Below are 15,275 nucleotides of genomic sequence, written 5' to 3'. Positions count from 1 at the left end.
TTTTTTATCAACATCACAGGAGGAGATGGAGCGCTACATGGCTGAGTCGATGACCCCTGTAGATGATGGATCAGAGCATGCTGTTCCTAGCCCGCGGTCGGTGAACAGCATGTTCAAGAGTGTGGTTGGGGGGAAGAAGAAGGGGAGGATGTACGGGTGTGGGTCGATGGCCAGCACCTTATATCCAGATGAGATGGCTCCGGGTAGACGTGGTGGGTCATCGGGCGTCAGTCAGTCGTCTCAGTCCCAGCAGATGGCAGACATGCGACAGACTCTAGACTCATCGTTACGCCGTAACGATGAACTTTACGAGAGGATGTAGGCAACAGAGGCGGAGAACGCCATGCTGAGAGATCGCATGGTGTCACTAGAAGAGCAGGTCCGAGTCTTAGTTGCAGGCATGTCACAGGGAGCTACTGCGCATACATTAGGCCGCACGCTGCTTGGACCAGGCACTTCTCACAGATCACGTGGCGCATAAGTTGCTTCTTCATCTCGTACCCACAGATTATCACAAAGTTATGTTCCTCTGACGCAGGGGTACGGGGATGGAGATGACGACGATGAGGAGAATCAGTCACCTGAGGATAGTTTTTTTTGATTTTTTTTACGACATTTGCACCAAACACTTTCATTAACCTTTGTAGATTTGTAGATTAGTAATATGATTATATTTCTCAAATTTTGTTATTTTTTTTTCAATTGTACTGGACACAATATATTTTTATACATATTTAAAGGAAATTTTAAAAAAAATAATAGAAACAGGCGACGGTTTTTCTTAAACCGTCGCTAAATATAGCGACGGTTGTATATTAAACTGTCGCTTACTATAGCGACGGCTATGCCAAATTCCGTCGGTAAAGCGACGGTTTTTATATAACCGTCGCTTAGTATAGCGACGGTATTGTGATAAACACCGTCGCTACTATAAGCGACGGTCTAACTAAACCGTCGTTATATTAGCGACTGTTTGACAAACCGTTGCTAACTTAGCGACGGTATTGTTCTACAAAACCGTCGCTACAGTGTAACGGTTATTGAGAAACCGTCGCTGAGGGAAGGTGACGCGACCTCCGGTTACGGATCACCAAACCGTCGCTAAAACCGTCGCCTAACCCTTTAGGCGACGGTTTTAGCGACGGTTAGCCGTGTTTTTTTTTTTGTAGTGAATAGAGACAACATCTTATTCTAATTTAGTAGCATCTGATAATCTGCATCTAGCTAGTCTTTCATTCTTAGTCCTTAACTTAATTACTTCAGCCTTAAGACCTTCCTCTGTCTGAATTCCCAGCTCAAACTCGTAGGCTTTAATATACCAAAAAGGTCATGCAGATCGAGTTTGTTGAGGTCCTTGGACTCTCTCATAGTCTCAGTCTTTACGTCACATTCTCTAAGCAGTGCTCTCGTAACCTTCAATGCATGTTCAAGGTTAAAGTACACTTTGCCAAGTGATAGAAGTTCAATAACAATACTTCTAAAACATTCATCAAATTCATTGTGAGCCTCGCCGGGATTCATTTTGGCATTGTCAAACTTTTGCATTGCTACGATAGCTGTTCTCTTTGGTTTGATCATTGTCCTAGAAGAGTTGTGTCAGTTTCTCCCATATTTCTTTGACTGTTAAACATGTCTTGATTTTGCTAAATGTTTCTATTTCAGGGTTTTTTATAGGACTCATTTTGCCAGGTGTATCTGAATTCGAATTTTTCAATCACCATAATTTTCTTTTGAAAACATCGGAATCTTGTCAAAGGATACCATTTTAAAATATATAGCTCTGATCCGTATCGAATTAGAATTTAGAGGGGGATGGTGAATAAATTCTTAAAATATTTTATTGAAATTGAGCTGTTCTTAACAATTTTAGGCTGTTAAGACAAATTCTTGAACGGTTGGTTAGCTTTATTAGACCACTAAAAGATAAACAAGTGCAAAAAAAGGTCTTGTTTGACTAGTGGTAAAATATATATTTGGTACGGAAAATTATTTAACAAAAAAGGGCTAGATGTGCAAGCAGATAGTATAATGTGCGTAATGTAAAGAAGACAATTATTTATGGATGTTCGGAGATAAATACTCATACTTCACCCTTCTTCCACTTAATAAGAAATCCATTAAAAGGTTATGATTTTACAACTTCATGGAACAAATCACTTCAATTAGGACTGATCACTGTCTAAGTTGAAACTCTTAGTGATCAATTTATAAGTTATGGATGTTTAAGAACCATCGATTCACTAGAAAACATCAATATAATCCAACTGTAAGCTTTGAACGGCTTGAATTGGTAATGTAGCACAATATGATCCTTGAATATCTGAATGATTCTAGTAAGCGTGTGATAAGTTAAGCAGCATGAAGTATGATTGCTTAAGTGTGCTCAAATATCTTGGAATATGCATATTTGAAAGATGTGTGGAAGCTTGTAATCATTATTCAACTGATTCTCGTTCTTCACTTTTGAATATGTATATTTATAGTTGAAAAACTTACAACAATAGGATTTTTTTTTTCAAAAATCATATTTACTAACTCTCGACATAATGATCTTGTCACTTTCATCATCGTATACTGCAATAAGTGTCAATAAATGCCCCTTAGCTTTTTACGACTTTAGCTCGTGTAGCTTCTGAAAAGTTAATTGACTTTGGACATTTTAGGAAACAACATGTTATTTAGAGTTGGAAGGATAACGTGCCATAATACTTTAACAGAAATGGATTGAGTTCAACGTATCCTCCTTGGTTTGCTCATATCTCACTGGTTGAAGTGCAATTGGAGTTTAACAGTTACACTTGTGAACTTCATTTCTGATTTGATTCAGTCAGAAAGATGATCTCTACAACTTGGGTTAATAACATTCCTTGAGTGATATGATTTGATCAAGTCGACTGGAAAACCAGTAAAAACAAAAAATAAGCGGCTGGATCTTGAAACAACTCGATGCTGTTATTAGTCAATAAAAAAAGTTTAGATAAAAGATATTTCTCCTTTTACTTAGGATAAAAGAAATATTCTAACAAAATGATAATATCCATGCATTCAAATCACCAACACTTTATTTAATACACAACTAGAGAAATTAGAATTGTGATTTTTAGTTTAAAACCTACATTAATATTCCAGAAAATGTTTTAGTTTTTGAAATATTGTCCTTTCCTTGCTAGTAAGGAAAATAAAATTATAAAAAGGAAATAATTTGTTTGGATCGGATTAGAGTTTAGAAGAGTTGAATAATTTATTTCAAAATTTTGAGCAGATCTTAACATTTTTTAAGCTGTTAAGATATATCATTGAACAACTTGCTTGAGTTGAAAACTCTTAGTATATGCTTCAACAACTTTTGGATGTTTAAGAACCCTCAATTAACCAGAAATCACAATGTAACCCAACGGCCAGCTTGAACTTCTTGAGTTGATTGGGGTGGTATAAAGTGATCCTTGAAGATGTGATATGTTCTGATAAGGGTCTGATAGTTGAGCGGCTTGAAGTATGATATCTTAAGTGTGTTAATAAATCTTGAATAAATGCAGACTTGAAAAATGTAAGCTTGTTTAATCGTGATACAACCGCACTTTTTTACTTTGAAATCTGCATGTATATATAGTTGAAAAGTTCCAACGGTCGGATTTGTTTTCAACGATCATTTGTACTGTTACCCGTGAAAGGGGATCGGTTACGATGACCGAAAGCGCAACGGAAGTTTAAAATTTTTATTTTTCATAAGAAATTTTAGGCCACCTTGATTTAATGTGTAGCAAATACAAAAACAACAAAATGTCATACATAGTGTGTTTAGAAAAATATACCTATCAATCTCAAAGGATTGATGTATGGCTCCAACTAAGGTGTAAACACCTTAGCTCTTCAATGGTAGAAACTATCTTCAAGCTTCCTTTGAGCACTCCTTGCTCAACTATTAAGCCCACCACCAACTAGGTAGATCCCCTCATATTTTGCACTAGAAAAATATGAGGATTTTTCTTTGAGAAGTGAGTGTTTTCTCCAACCATTGAAGAACAAAAAATGGAGAGAATGAATAGTATTTTCGGCCACTATTCATGCTAGGAGAGAAGGAGAGACATTTTTTTGGTTGTGGGAAAAGTTAAAGTAAAAAAGTTGCATGCCAAGCCTTGGTTATACAAAAAGTTGTCTCCCAACCTTTCACCTCCCATACATGCAAATATTATATGGTTTTTAACAAATTAAAAACCCATGGACTTAATTTAATTATCTCAAACATTTTTGAGACTAATTAAACATTACTTGAATTTACTCAAGTCCACTAGTTAAATAATTTATTTAAATTGAGCTCTACAAGACTCAATATGATTTAATCAATTCAACACTTGAATTAATTTAATTATTTGGACTCTACTAGGTCCACTAGTGTTTAATTAATTCAACACTTGAATTAATTTAATTTAGTCCATAATAATGTTTATGAAAATCACAATTTTCAAATACATTATTTATTTGGCCAAATTTTAATTTAAGAACACATTCATAAATTAAAATTACATTTCTCTCATAGAAGTCATACTTCTATTTTTCCTTACGCCTATAAACTCATTTATAAGCCGTTCAACACATTGAACTGTTTTCTCCTTTATAGAAGTCATACTTCTAATTTTCCTTACGCTTATAAACTCCTTTATAAGCCGTTCAACACATTGAACTATTTTACTTCTCAACGGGATCTAGAAAGCTAGTACTTGTGTGGCCCTCAATGGTTCATTGATACAACTAGCCGTGGGTTCACATCTCCATGTGATTCGGACTAAACATGTCCTTATATGAGCATACCCCAATTGCTCCATTCTTATTTATCAACTCCTTGATAATAAGAACGTCAGAACTCAAGTCTGATAGTACCCAACCAATCATGTTAAACGCCTAGCAGCATCGCTTACATGATTCCCTAGGTATCAAATGATAGTGCCTGCAAGAACCATTCAATTATGGTTAGCGTACAGTACGGTCCCTTCAACTCATATATCCCGACCGATTCGACAACCATTGGTATATCGAGAGTTGTCAATGAATCGATACTATGTGTCATGTCGTAGTTGCATCGATGGTGTAATCTATGAAACCCCTTTCATAATTACCACCATACTCTGATCAGAGATTTCAAACTACATATACATGAAAAACACATAGGATATCCATACCCGTAGGTAAGCGGTGAATCCCCGACTACAATGCATCGACTCCTATATGTTTCGACAGAACACCCAACCTTGCCACCTGATGACCCCATGAGAGTCGGTAAACAAGTCAAAGTGTAATTCTAGCACATAGAGTCTCAATGTTGTCCCGGGTCATAAGGACTAATGGTGTACAACCATAAACTAGGACTTTTCCACTCGATAAGTGAGAACCACTTGGAAAGTCCTTTCATGGAGGGTTGTTCAGTGCACTCTACCAGGAGCACCTATCTGCATGCTCGGACATCACAATGTCCCCTACCAATGAAACATGGTACTCACATCGCAGATACTAGTCTCAAACTCGAGCGGCCTATATCCTTCTTAGCGGCGGCTGAATCGACTAGGAACCGTTTAGAATATACAGTATTCCAAATATGAGTTTCATGATACTCATCATATGAGCATCTCATATTCTTTCTACTATTTGTATATTCAAGGGCTTTATCTATGCAACTAGCATGGGTATATAGATAAAGATGTGTCAAAATAATAATTTCAAATATTATTAAAATAAAGATTGCTTATACATAGAGTTTCATTGTGAACACTCGGCCAACACTTGGCTCGACGTGCACCTACTCTAACAACCCGACAGGATGAACATGTCTCTTTCAGTATCCGTGCATATCATTAAATGTTCATTTAATGTTAATTGTGATTTTGTGACTTTAAGCTACCGGCTTCTAAAAAAGATGATAGGCCATGGACGAAATCGACAACTTTCTGTCATTTGAGAGTTGGTAGGATATTGTGTAATCATTCTATATCTAATAGTTGTTGAATGGTTTGACTTGCACTATCTTTAGAATTTATCATATCTGAACGGTTGCAGTGTGGTTGAAGTTTTAACGATTTAAACATGTGTACAGTATTTAAGAACTGATCCGGTCTAATGACAGATTATCACTTGCAGATAGAGTTTTGAACGACTTGAGTTGATCGAGCAGTCTGAAAATTCTGAAGTACAATCGATAAGTGGTTCGATCTTGAAACAGTTCGAGGTTGTTATTTGTCGATTACCAAACCTTAGGATAATAGAAATATTCTAACATAATCAATAGAGTTTTGATAAATGATGTAGAAATTCTATTTTAAAATAAGTAAAAGAGTAAATGATTTTTTTAATCCATTAACTTAATTGTCCAATTTGATCTTTTAGTTCTTTAAGTTTGATTTGATTACATTAAAATTTAATTTTTGGTTATTCTTGTTTATTTGCTTACGTAACACTGGACAATGTTGATGTGACAACTAAATAAGTAATTGATAAATCATTGTAGATTTTAAAAAAACTAAAAACATTAAAAAAGAAAAGATCCAACACTTAAAATGATAATAGAGCAACAAAATATAATCTAAAATGAAGATGATGAAGAAAACTATTGGAAGAAATAAATACAACGATTGATATTAAAAAAATACAAGCTTTATGATGAAAGATGGTTCCATATTATGGGAAAATAGTACATAAAAAATAAGATAACCTGAACTATTAAGTTATTAAGATAAATTTTAGAGGATTTAAAATAAGTATTTATTTTAAACATGTCTTGTATGTCTGACATAAAAAAAATAATGTGTAATATTGTACATGTACAACGATATCAATTTTGTTAATATCGAAACAAAATAAATTTAATATTATCATGACATTATTTCATTTTTTTAGTTAATTTTTACCAAAACAACATGTTTTCATGTATGTGGGACCACATACATATTTTTTTATTCACTCTATCTTAAAAATGTCCAGTTTTTTATTTTTATTTTCAAACAATATCTATTTATGACTTTTCTCTTACTTTTCAAATTTTATATATTTAATCACTTCTCTAAAAGCATAATCTTCGGCCTAAACATCATAAATCAACTTGATTCCTTATTAATTTATCTAAAGATTTCAACTGTTAAACAAAAAATCACAGTTCATTTATTGAGATCATCAAATAAATAAATTGATATACTTTTTAAATAATTATGTAAAACATTAAAATATTATTTTTTAGGTACCATAGAAAGACATATAGTTCTTGAATTTTAAAATGTATATAAATGATCATAATTATAAATTAAGTTATTAGCTCCACATATTGTCGAGGATTTCGAAATTGTAAATCTTTAATTTGGGTTAATTTATCGGAAACAATTTTAATTTCGATTTTTATAGTTATGTCTAGCTAACTGTTTGGGCTAAAATAATTAAATTATAAAGCCCACATTAAATTATAAATCCTGGGTTAAGTTATGAAACCTAATTAAATAACACAAGCCCATAGCTGATCAATTCTTATCAATTCAAACCGATCGCAAGGCGTTGGAAAGGAAGGAAACCGTGGGAGGAAAGAGATGAAGATCGCAGGATGTAAAGTAGAAGAACGCGAATCATGGGAGAGTGGGAGAACCGCATAGCTGCTGGACAGAAGAAAAGAGATCGGCAAACACTAAAGACAAACAACTCTCTACAAACACAACTCTACGCACAAAAATTCTGCAAATACTCTCTGCTAAATTCAAGTCTTCAAGCACTAGTTTTTAATCGTTCCAGTATATTTCTAGCATTCTAGGACTTGTCATTTTAGATTTCAGCAAATTTATTTATTATATTTTTATGTCTTGTAAATTTCTACTGTTTATTGAAAATATAAACGATGTCAGGGGTTTATTCTTCAAATTCCAGTAGTTTTCTTCATTTTGGCATTGCATTTGTTTTAGGAGACTAGAACTGACGGTCAAATTTAGAATTCACGTTGCTTGAATTTTTAGAAGTTAAATTTTCATCATTTTCACATAAGTTGGTGCAACTTCGCACCTGGCACGTCTGCAAATATCAATATTGTGCAAACAATTTTTGGCACGCCCAGTGGGACCATCACTATGCCGCCAAGAAGAAAAGAAAACGTCAATCAAGTGGATGGGGAGTCTCAACCAAGCCAGGAAGAGGTTCACGCTCCACTAACAGAGCAGCCGGCCGCTGACGAGCTAACCAGAGAGTTGGATTTGCATCCAAGTAAGGTTCTAGAGGTGTATGCTCATATTTCAAACCAGTTGGTTGAAGAGTTAACTGCGATGAAATTGAAGAAATATCACAAGCACAGTCCAAGGCTGTGTCTGATTGCTTGAAGACAGTATTGGGAAAACCGAACCAGTCAACCAACAAAGAGCAGAATGTAAGTGAAAAAGAAGGGAACCTAGGAAGCAACCAAGTTTACTCTCCCAAATCAGCCAGAAAGAAGGTATACACCACCTCACAAGAGAGAAGAAACCTTAGGAGGGAGAGATCAACCATATCCACATGCTCATGGAGTGGGGAGCTCGAAGCAACCTGTTACTCAGGTGTACATCATGAAAAATCCTTTGTATCAACCGGGAGCGTATGAAGATATGTCACACATGGATTATCAAGGAGTAGATGAGGGCTTCCCAGGAGGTAATATTTGTTTAAAGGCAGTGTTTCAAGCTCGTTGGCAAATTACTACCATCACCAACTCCAAGCTCGGAACATCCACGGGATTGATCCAAAGATAGTGAGAGAAACTGTTCAAGAGCTATATAGGCTGGCCTTGAGACAAATAGGCCGCCCAGAGTTTCACAAACCGTATCCAGACTACATAGACGTGAATAATCCGTACCCAAAGGGTTATAGAATTCATGATTTCAGTTTATTCTCCATGGAGAATGGCCAGTCCATCATGGAACACATAGCCAGGTTTACCATCTAATACGGGGAATTAGCCAACCTCGAGAACTTCAACAATTTAAAGTTATGGCTATTACCGAATTCTCTCACAGGGACTGCATTTGCGTGGTATGCCTCACTCCCCAGAAATTCAGTGATGAGTTGGCAAGAGATGGAAAGACAATTTCACATCCAAGTCTATAGAACAGAGCCAGAAGTGTGTATTGCCGATTTATCTAAAGTCACCCAAAAGAAAGGAAAATCTGTAGAGTCTTTTATCGACAGGTTCAAAAAGATGAAGAATAGGTGCAAGGTGTTCCTACCTGAGACTGAGTTCGTGAAGATGGCTCAAAAAGGGCTGGATTTTGAATTAAGGAAGAAATTCCAAGGCATGGAGTTCAGAGACTTCTTTGAGCTTGCTGCCAAAGTTGCTGAATACAAAGAACTATTGCGGGAAGAGTCATACAAAAAGAGAATTGCTATGGGGTCTTATTATCAGGAGGTAGAGGATGTGGCATTGGCAGAAATTCGATCAGCTGGTTCTTGCACAATTCCCCTGCTAAAAAAAGAGCCGACAAAACTTGAAAAGAAGAACAGCTTCCAACTCCCCAAAGATATGCAGTATACATTTGATGTGTCAAAGACTGAGGAGGTTTTCGATTTCTTGGTGAAGGAAAAATTCATCACCTTTCCACCTGATCACAGGTTGCCACCCACAGAAGAGCTGAAAGGTCGAGAGTATTATAAGTACTACAACTCCTACAATCATGCAACTAAATCTTGTTGGTCGTTCAAGAACATTTTGCAGGACAGAATTAACAAAAGAGTCGTGAAGTTCCCTAACAAACAACAGTCTATGGCTGTGGATGATGATCTTTTTCCCCCAGTAAACTTGGTTAATGTGAATGTGACAGATTTGAGGGATCTTCTCAATGAGAAAAGAAGCCAATCCTTTACAGTGAAAGACCGAATAATCAAGAAATGCAGGATCCCGAAGAGTCAATTGTTTGAAGCTCATGGAAGGAATAGTGTTGATCGAGTAAGAACAGTTCAGCAACGTTTCCCCAGAAATGTTGGTGAATCCGCGGTCTATCGGCCGAGGAACCAACATTTGTACGAGATACCAGTGCATAATAATCAAGGGTTCAGAGGGGAATCATCTCTTGAGCAGTACCAGAGGTACGCGGACAGGAAAAACATATGTAGAGTTGAGTCGCGAAGGGTGAAAACAAAGAAAGTATCAGCTGATCAAGGCAGACAGCGGCGTGGGGATGAAGTTTCGAAAGAGAAAATGATGGAGGGAAGGGGAGCTAAGACTAGGTACGTGCTCCCTGCTAGACGTGAGTTTGATAAGTCTTGGAGAGTGGCCCAACACAAAAAGTTCCCTAGGCCACCTACTAGGACTCAAAAGAGACAGCTGTTGAGAGAAAGAGCTATTGCAATGAGAGAAGAGTCTGCTAAGTTGAGAAATGAACTTATGATTGATGTTCCAGTCGCACGTGATCAGGTGGAGAATAAGTCCAAGTTTGATAGATCCGTCACTGAAGATAAGTTGGTAGACGAAGACGATGATCTATTAAGTGAGAAGGATGATCAAAAAGGAAAAACAATTAATTTTTGTGTTGGAGAGTTTCACATCACTGTTGATTGTGCCACAGGAGTGGTGATAGTACCAGAGAGGTTTAAAATGATAGAAGAAGAGAATGAGGAGTTGATGCCCAAAGAATCAGTGCAAAAGGAAGAACATGCAAATAAACTCCCTGAAGGGAGTTCAAGAGTGATTATAAAGGAGGATCACCCAAATAAGCCTAAACAAGTGATACTTGAGAAGCCTATACCGGCCATGACCAAGCACATAAGGTCGTTGTACATCAAAGCACACATGAATGGGAAGCCAGTGTCTAGTTCAGCTGTGAATATTCTTCTAGTAAGAATGTTAAAAAGTTTGGGCAAAACTGACGGGGACTTGATTCCTACAGAAGTTTCTGTTGCTGCATTTACAGAGGAAACCACCAAGACCATTGGGGTATTCCCTGCTGATGTTACTGTAGGGAGCATGTTGTCTTTATGTGCATTTTTCGTGGTAAAATCCTCCGCAAACTTCCAAGCGTTGTTAGGCAGAGATTGAATCCATGCAAACCAGTGCATATCATCCTCAATGCACCAGCTGTTGTTATTTTGGAAAGGGGATGATGTGGAGGTTGTAGAAACAGATGGACAGCCCTTTCAAACAAGTTCAAGTGCAGTGGAGGCTAGGTATTACAATGGGGATTTTGGGCCCATCAAAATTCGTAGCAATAGCAAGAAATAAAGTCCATTGTACATACAGACACCAACTCCAAGCTCTGTGTTGGAAAGAATCCTCAAGCCTACTGTTATCGTGCCGCCTAGGTCGTTAATTCAGCCGCTGACTGAGTAGGTTGATGATTGATTTGAACCGAAAAGAAAAAGAGGTAGTTGAAATCTCTATATGGAAAGCGCATGTGCAGCAAGTACTGAACAAATTAGAGGAAAAGGAAGCATGGGACACCTATGGAACTAAGGTTGTCCAAGAAGAAGAGTATGAAGAGGATGAACTCCAAGTTGATGATATATTGATGGCGCCATCTCAAATGGAAGATGGCCAACACGAGGTACAAGACCCATTAGAAAAGATTAACTTGGGGGAGCTTGAGGATCCAAAAGTGGTGTATGTGAGTAAGCTACTGGAAGATCAATTGAAGCAAGATTTGATCAGTATGTTGAAGGAGTAAAAAGATTGTTTTTCATGGAGTTATGATGACATGCCAGGATTGGATAAGAAGTTGGTCGAACACCGACTTCTACTCAAAGATGGTTTCAAGCCATTTCAACAGCCATCTCGTCGCATGTCAAAAGAAGTCGAGTTGAAAGTAAAAGAGGAAGTCGAGAAACTGTTGAGGGACAAGTTTATAAATCCAATTAGATATACCGAATGACTTTCGAACAATGTGCCAGTCATGAAAAAGAATGGCAAGATCAGAATATGCATTGACTTCCGAGACTTGAACTGTGCAACTCCCAAAGATGTGTACATAATGCCGATACATGATATGTTGATTGATTCAGTGGCTAGGCATGAATTGTTATCCTATGGATGGATTCTCATGTTACAATCAGATCAAAATAGCAGAGGCTAACACTCACAAAACAACATTTAGATGCTCAGGAGCTGTTGGTACGTTTGAGTGGCTTGTCAAGCCATTCGGGCTAAAAAACACAGGAGCCACGTATCAAAGGACTATGAACTCAATGTTTCATGATATGATAGGGCACCACATTGAAGTGTATATAGACGATATCGTCGTGAAGTCTAAACAAGCTGATGATCACATCGAACGTTTGAGGAAGAGCTTCCAAATAATGAGGCAACATGAGTTGAAGTTAAATCCATTGAAATGTGCCTTTGGCGTGAAAGCAGGAAATTTTTTGGGATTTCTGGTGCATCAAAGGGGAGTCTAGGTGGATAAAAACAAAGCGGGGGTTATCATGGAGGCAAATCCACCTAGGAACAAGAAAGAGTTACAACGTTTCCTTAGGCAAGTGAATTACTTGAGACGTTTTATTTCTAACCTTGCAGAGAAGACGAAGGAGTGTTCACAGTTGTTGAAGCTCAAAGACAGCAGGGAGTTCAAATGGGAAGATTCGTATCAGAAAGCTTTTGATGTGATCAAGAGATATTTATCTAACCCACCTGTTTTTACGACTCCCAGGTATGAAATGCCCCTTAAATTATACATCTCTGCTGCTCATGAATCAATTGGATGTCTACTAATGAACAAGCCATCTATTATTTGAGTAGATTCCTCATTCCTTACTCCAGTAGAGGTGAAATACTCTGTAATTGAGAAGCTGTGCTTTACACAGTATTATGCTTGTACTAAGTTAAGACATTATTTGATTCAATCAAGAGTTTTTGTGGTGGCTAAAACTGATTTGATTAAATATATGCTCAATAGACCCATCCTCTCTTGCGGATTGGCAAATGGTCTTTAGCATTGACCGAGTTTACATTGACCTACTACCCCCAAAAATCAGTAAAAGGCCAAGCTATAGCCGATTTTTTAGCTGATTATCCTTCACTTGATGAGTTTATTGGAGAGCAGGTTGGATTTCCAGTTTGTGGAGTGGGAGTTCAACCCTGGGGGTTGAAGTTCGATGGATCAAGTACAGAAACAGCAGCCGAAGCTGGTATTGTGATCACCTCCCCAAGAGGTGTGAAAACCGCTCTATCCTTTAATTTGGGTTTTTCGTGCACCAACAATCAGGCGGAATATGAAGTACTGGTCATTGGATTGGAAATTCTGAAAGATTTAGGGGCGAAGGAATTGTTAATATCATGGGATTCTCAGCTGGTACTCAAACAGCTATCAGGGGAGTTCAAATGCACAAGTTTGTCATTGGCTTCATACTATACAGCGGCATCACAACTTCTAGATGATTTCGAAGAAGTGTCGTTAGTACACGTCTCAAGACCAGAAAATTGGGAGGCAGACGAGTTGCCACAAGTTGCTTCGGGATTGAAGATGTCTCCAGAACTTACACACAGACTAGTGTTGATTCAGAAGAGAAACCACCCTTCAATTCAGCAAAGAGGGATTCAGGTAGACACGCTCAACTTGGATATAAACTTAGCTGGTGACTGGAGGGATGACATAAAACAGGTGCTAGAATTAATCGGGAGAGATATTCCACATGGCTTAAAAATGAGATCTCTTAATTACGTCTTAGTGGAGGGAGATTTGTATAGGAAAGGTTTAGATGGTCTGCTACTCAGATGCATAGGTTTCACTGAGGCATTGGAGATCATGAAGAAAGTTCATGAGGGAGTGTGTGGAGCGCATCAATATGGAGTAAAGATGAGATGGTTGATAAGGAGGTATGGCTACTATTGGCCATCTATCCTGAAAGATGGCATCAAATATGCTAAGGGATGCCAGCCATGTCAGAAACACGGGAACATCCGAAGAATTCCGACGGATGAGCTCCATAGCGTTGTAAAACTATGGCCGTTCAAGGGTTGGGCCATGGACTCCAGCATCATCTAAAGGCCTTTGAAGAAAGCGGAACAAGGGGATGTCATTAACTTTGTGAAAGAGAATATTATTCATAGATTTGGAATTCCAGAGTCACTAACAACAGATCAGGGAATTATTTTCACGGGCTTAGATATGAGAGAATTTGCAGCAGACTATGGAATCAAATTGATAAACTCGTCCCCTCATTACCCACAATTCAACGGACAGGCCGAAGCATCGAACAAAGTTTTGATAAAGATTCTACATAAAATGATGGAAGAGAATCCCATGGATTGGCCACGACTATTATCAGAAACTTTGTGGGCATACAGAACATCCAAGAGGACTGCCACTGGAGTGAGCCCTTTTTCCCTTACCTTTGGCCACGATGCAGTGCTCCCATTGGAGATCATGGTGCCATCAATGCGAGTGGCAAGGCAAAATGAACTTTCCCTTGAACATTATAATGAAGCAATGATCATGGAGTTAGAAGAACTGGATGAGCTGAGAATCCAAGCGTACAATGCACTGCTGTTACAGAAACAGAAAATTGTGAGAATCTATAACAAAAGAGTTAAAAAAAAAAGCTTTCATGAAGGGGAAGTAGTGTGGAAGGCTATACTGCCTTTAGGAACAAATGATAGGGAGCTGGGCAAATGGTCTCCCAATTGGGAGGGACCATTCAAAATACATAAGGTGTTAGACGGGAATGCATATTGGCTATCAAGTTTAAATGAACATCCACACAAAAGATGCATAAATGGTAAGTATCTCAAGCCGTATTTTCCAAGTATAAGGGAAGAAATATAAAAAGAGAGCGAGTAAAGCAAACAGAAAGGCGAATACCCAGCGGGGAGTTGGCCTTCGGGGCCACTTTTGTATAGGTTTAATTCTTAATTTCAAGACTTCATGTGATGTAGGCCTTAGGGCCGCTGAGGTATTAATCTGTTGTTTATTATTCAACAATAAGATTGATCAGAGAAAGTGGGAAACTAAGCGACTTTTATTATTTTGAAAGCACTTTGTTTCACTAAGGAGTCGGCCTTAGGGCCACTTATTATATATGCATTCGGTCGATATTTCTGATGTCCTTATGTTACGAGAAATCATGGTGAAATAAACCATAACGCCATTATATAAATTGGTTGTTTGCATGTGCAGTGACAGACCCACGAAGTGGGCCTCTAGGCCACTAAGAATTTGGCGAGAAAGAAATACTGAGCGGGGAGTTGAGCTCACCGAGCGGAACAACGAATAATAAAGGAGGAACAAAAGAAAACAAGGGCGTTATACGAACCCCAAGAGGACCCAGAAGTTGACTTTGGAAGAAAAATAGGCTAACCAGCC

The 15,275-nt window shown here is 37.8% G+C and overlaps 2 protein-coding genes across 2 annotated transcripts in view; both read left to right on the top strand.

Annotated features, from left to right (window-relative positions):
* LOC140964544 (uncharacterized) overlaps nucleotides 1-322 on the top strand; it is a 2,295-nt gene extending 1,973 nt beyond the window's left edge. The window contains exon 5 of the mRNA XM_073424408.1: nucleotides 20-322. Within this exon, the coding sequence (XP_073280509.1) occupies nucleotides 20-322 (303 nt within the window). The remainder of the gene's footprint in view (nucleotides 1-19) is intronic.
* Nucleotides 323-12,003: 11,681 nt separating this feature from the next.
* On the top strand, nucleotides 12,004-13,958 carry LOC140963921 (uncharacterized). Its single transcript, XM_073423407.1, has 2 exons — nucleotides 12,004-12,351; nucleotides 12,870-13,958. The coding sequence occupies exons 1-2, from the start codon at nucleotides 12,004-12,006 to the stop codon at nucleotides 13,956-13,958; spliced, it is 1,437 nt and encodes a 478-aa protein (XP_073279508.1).
* The last annotated feature ends 1,317 nt before the right edge of the window (nucleotides 13,959-15,275 follow it).

This window comes from Primulina huaijiensis, chromosome 18 (assembly GCF_012295235.1).
Source record: "Primulina huaijiensis isolate GDHJ02 chromosome 18, ASM1229523v2, whole genome shotgun sequence".
NCBI classification, from domain to species: Eukaryota; Viridiplantae; Streptophyta; class Magnoliopsida; order Lamiales; family Gesneriaceae; genus Primulina; species Primulina huaijiensis.
The sequence above is the reverse complement of the archived record's forward strand: the minus strand, read 5'-3'. Positions and strand labels throughout refer to the sequence as shown.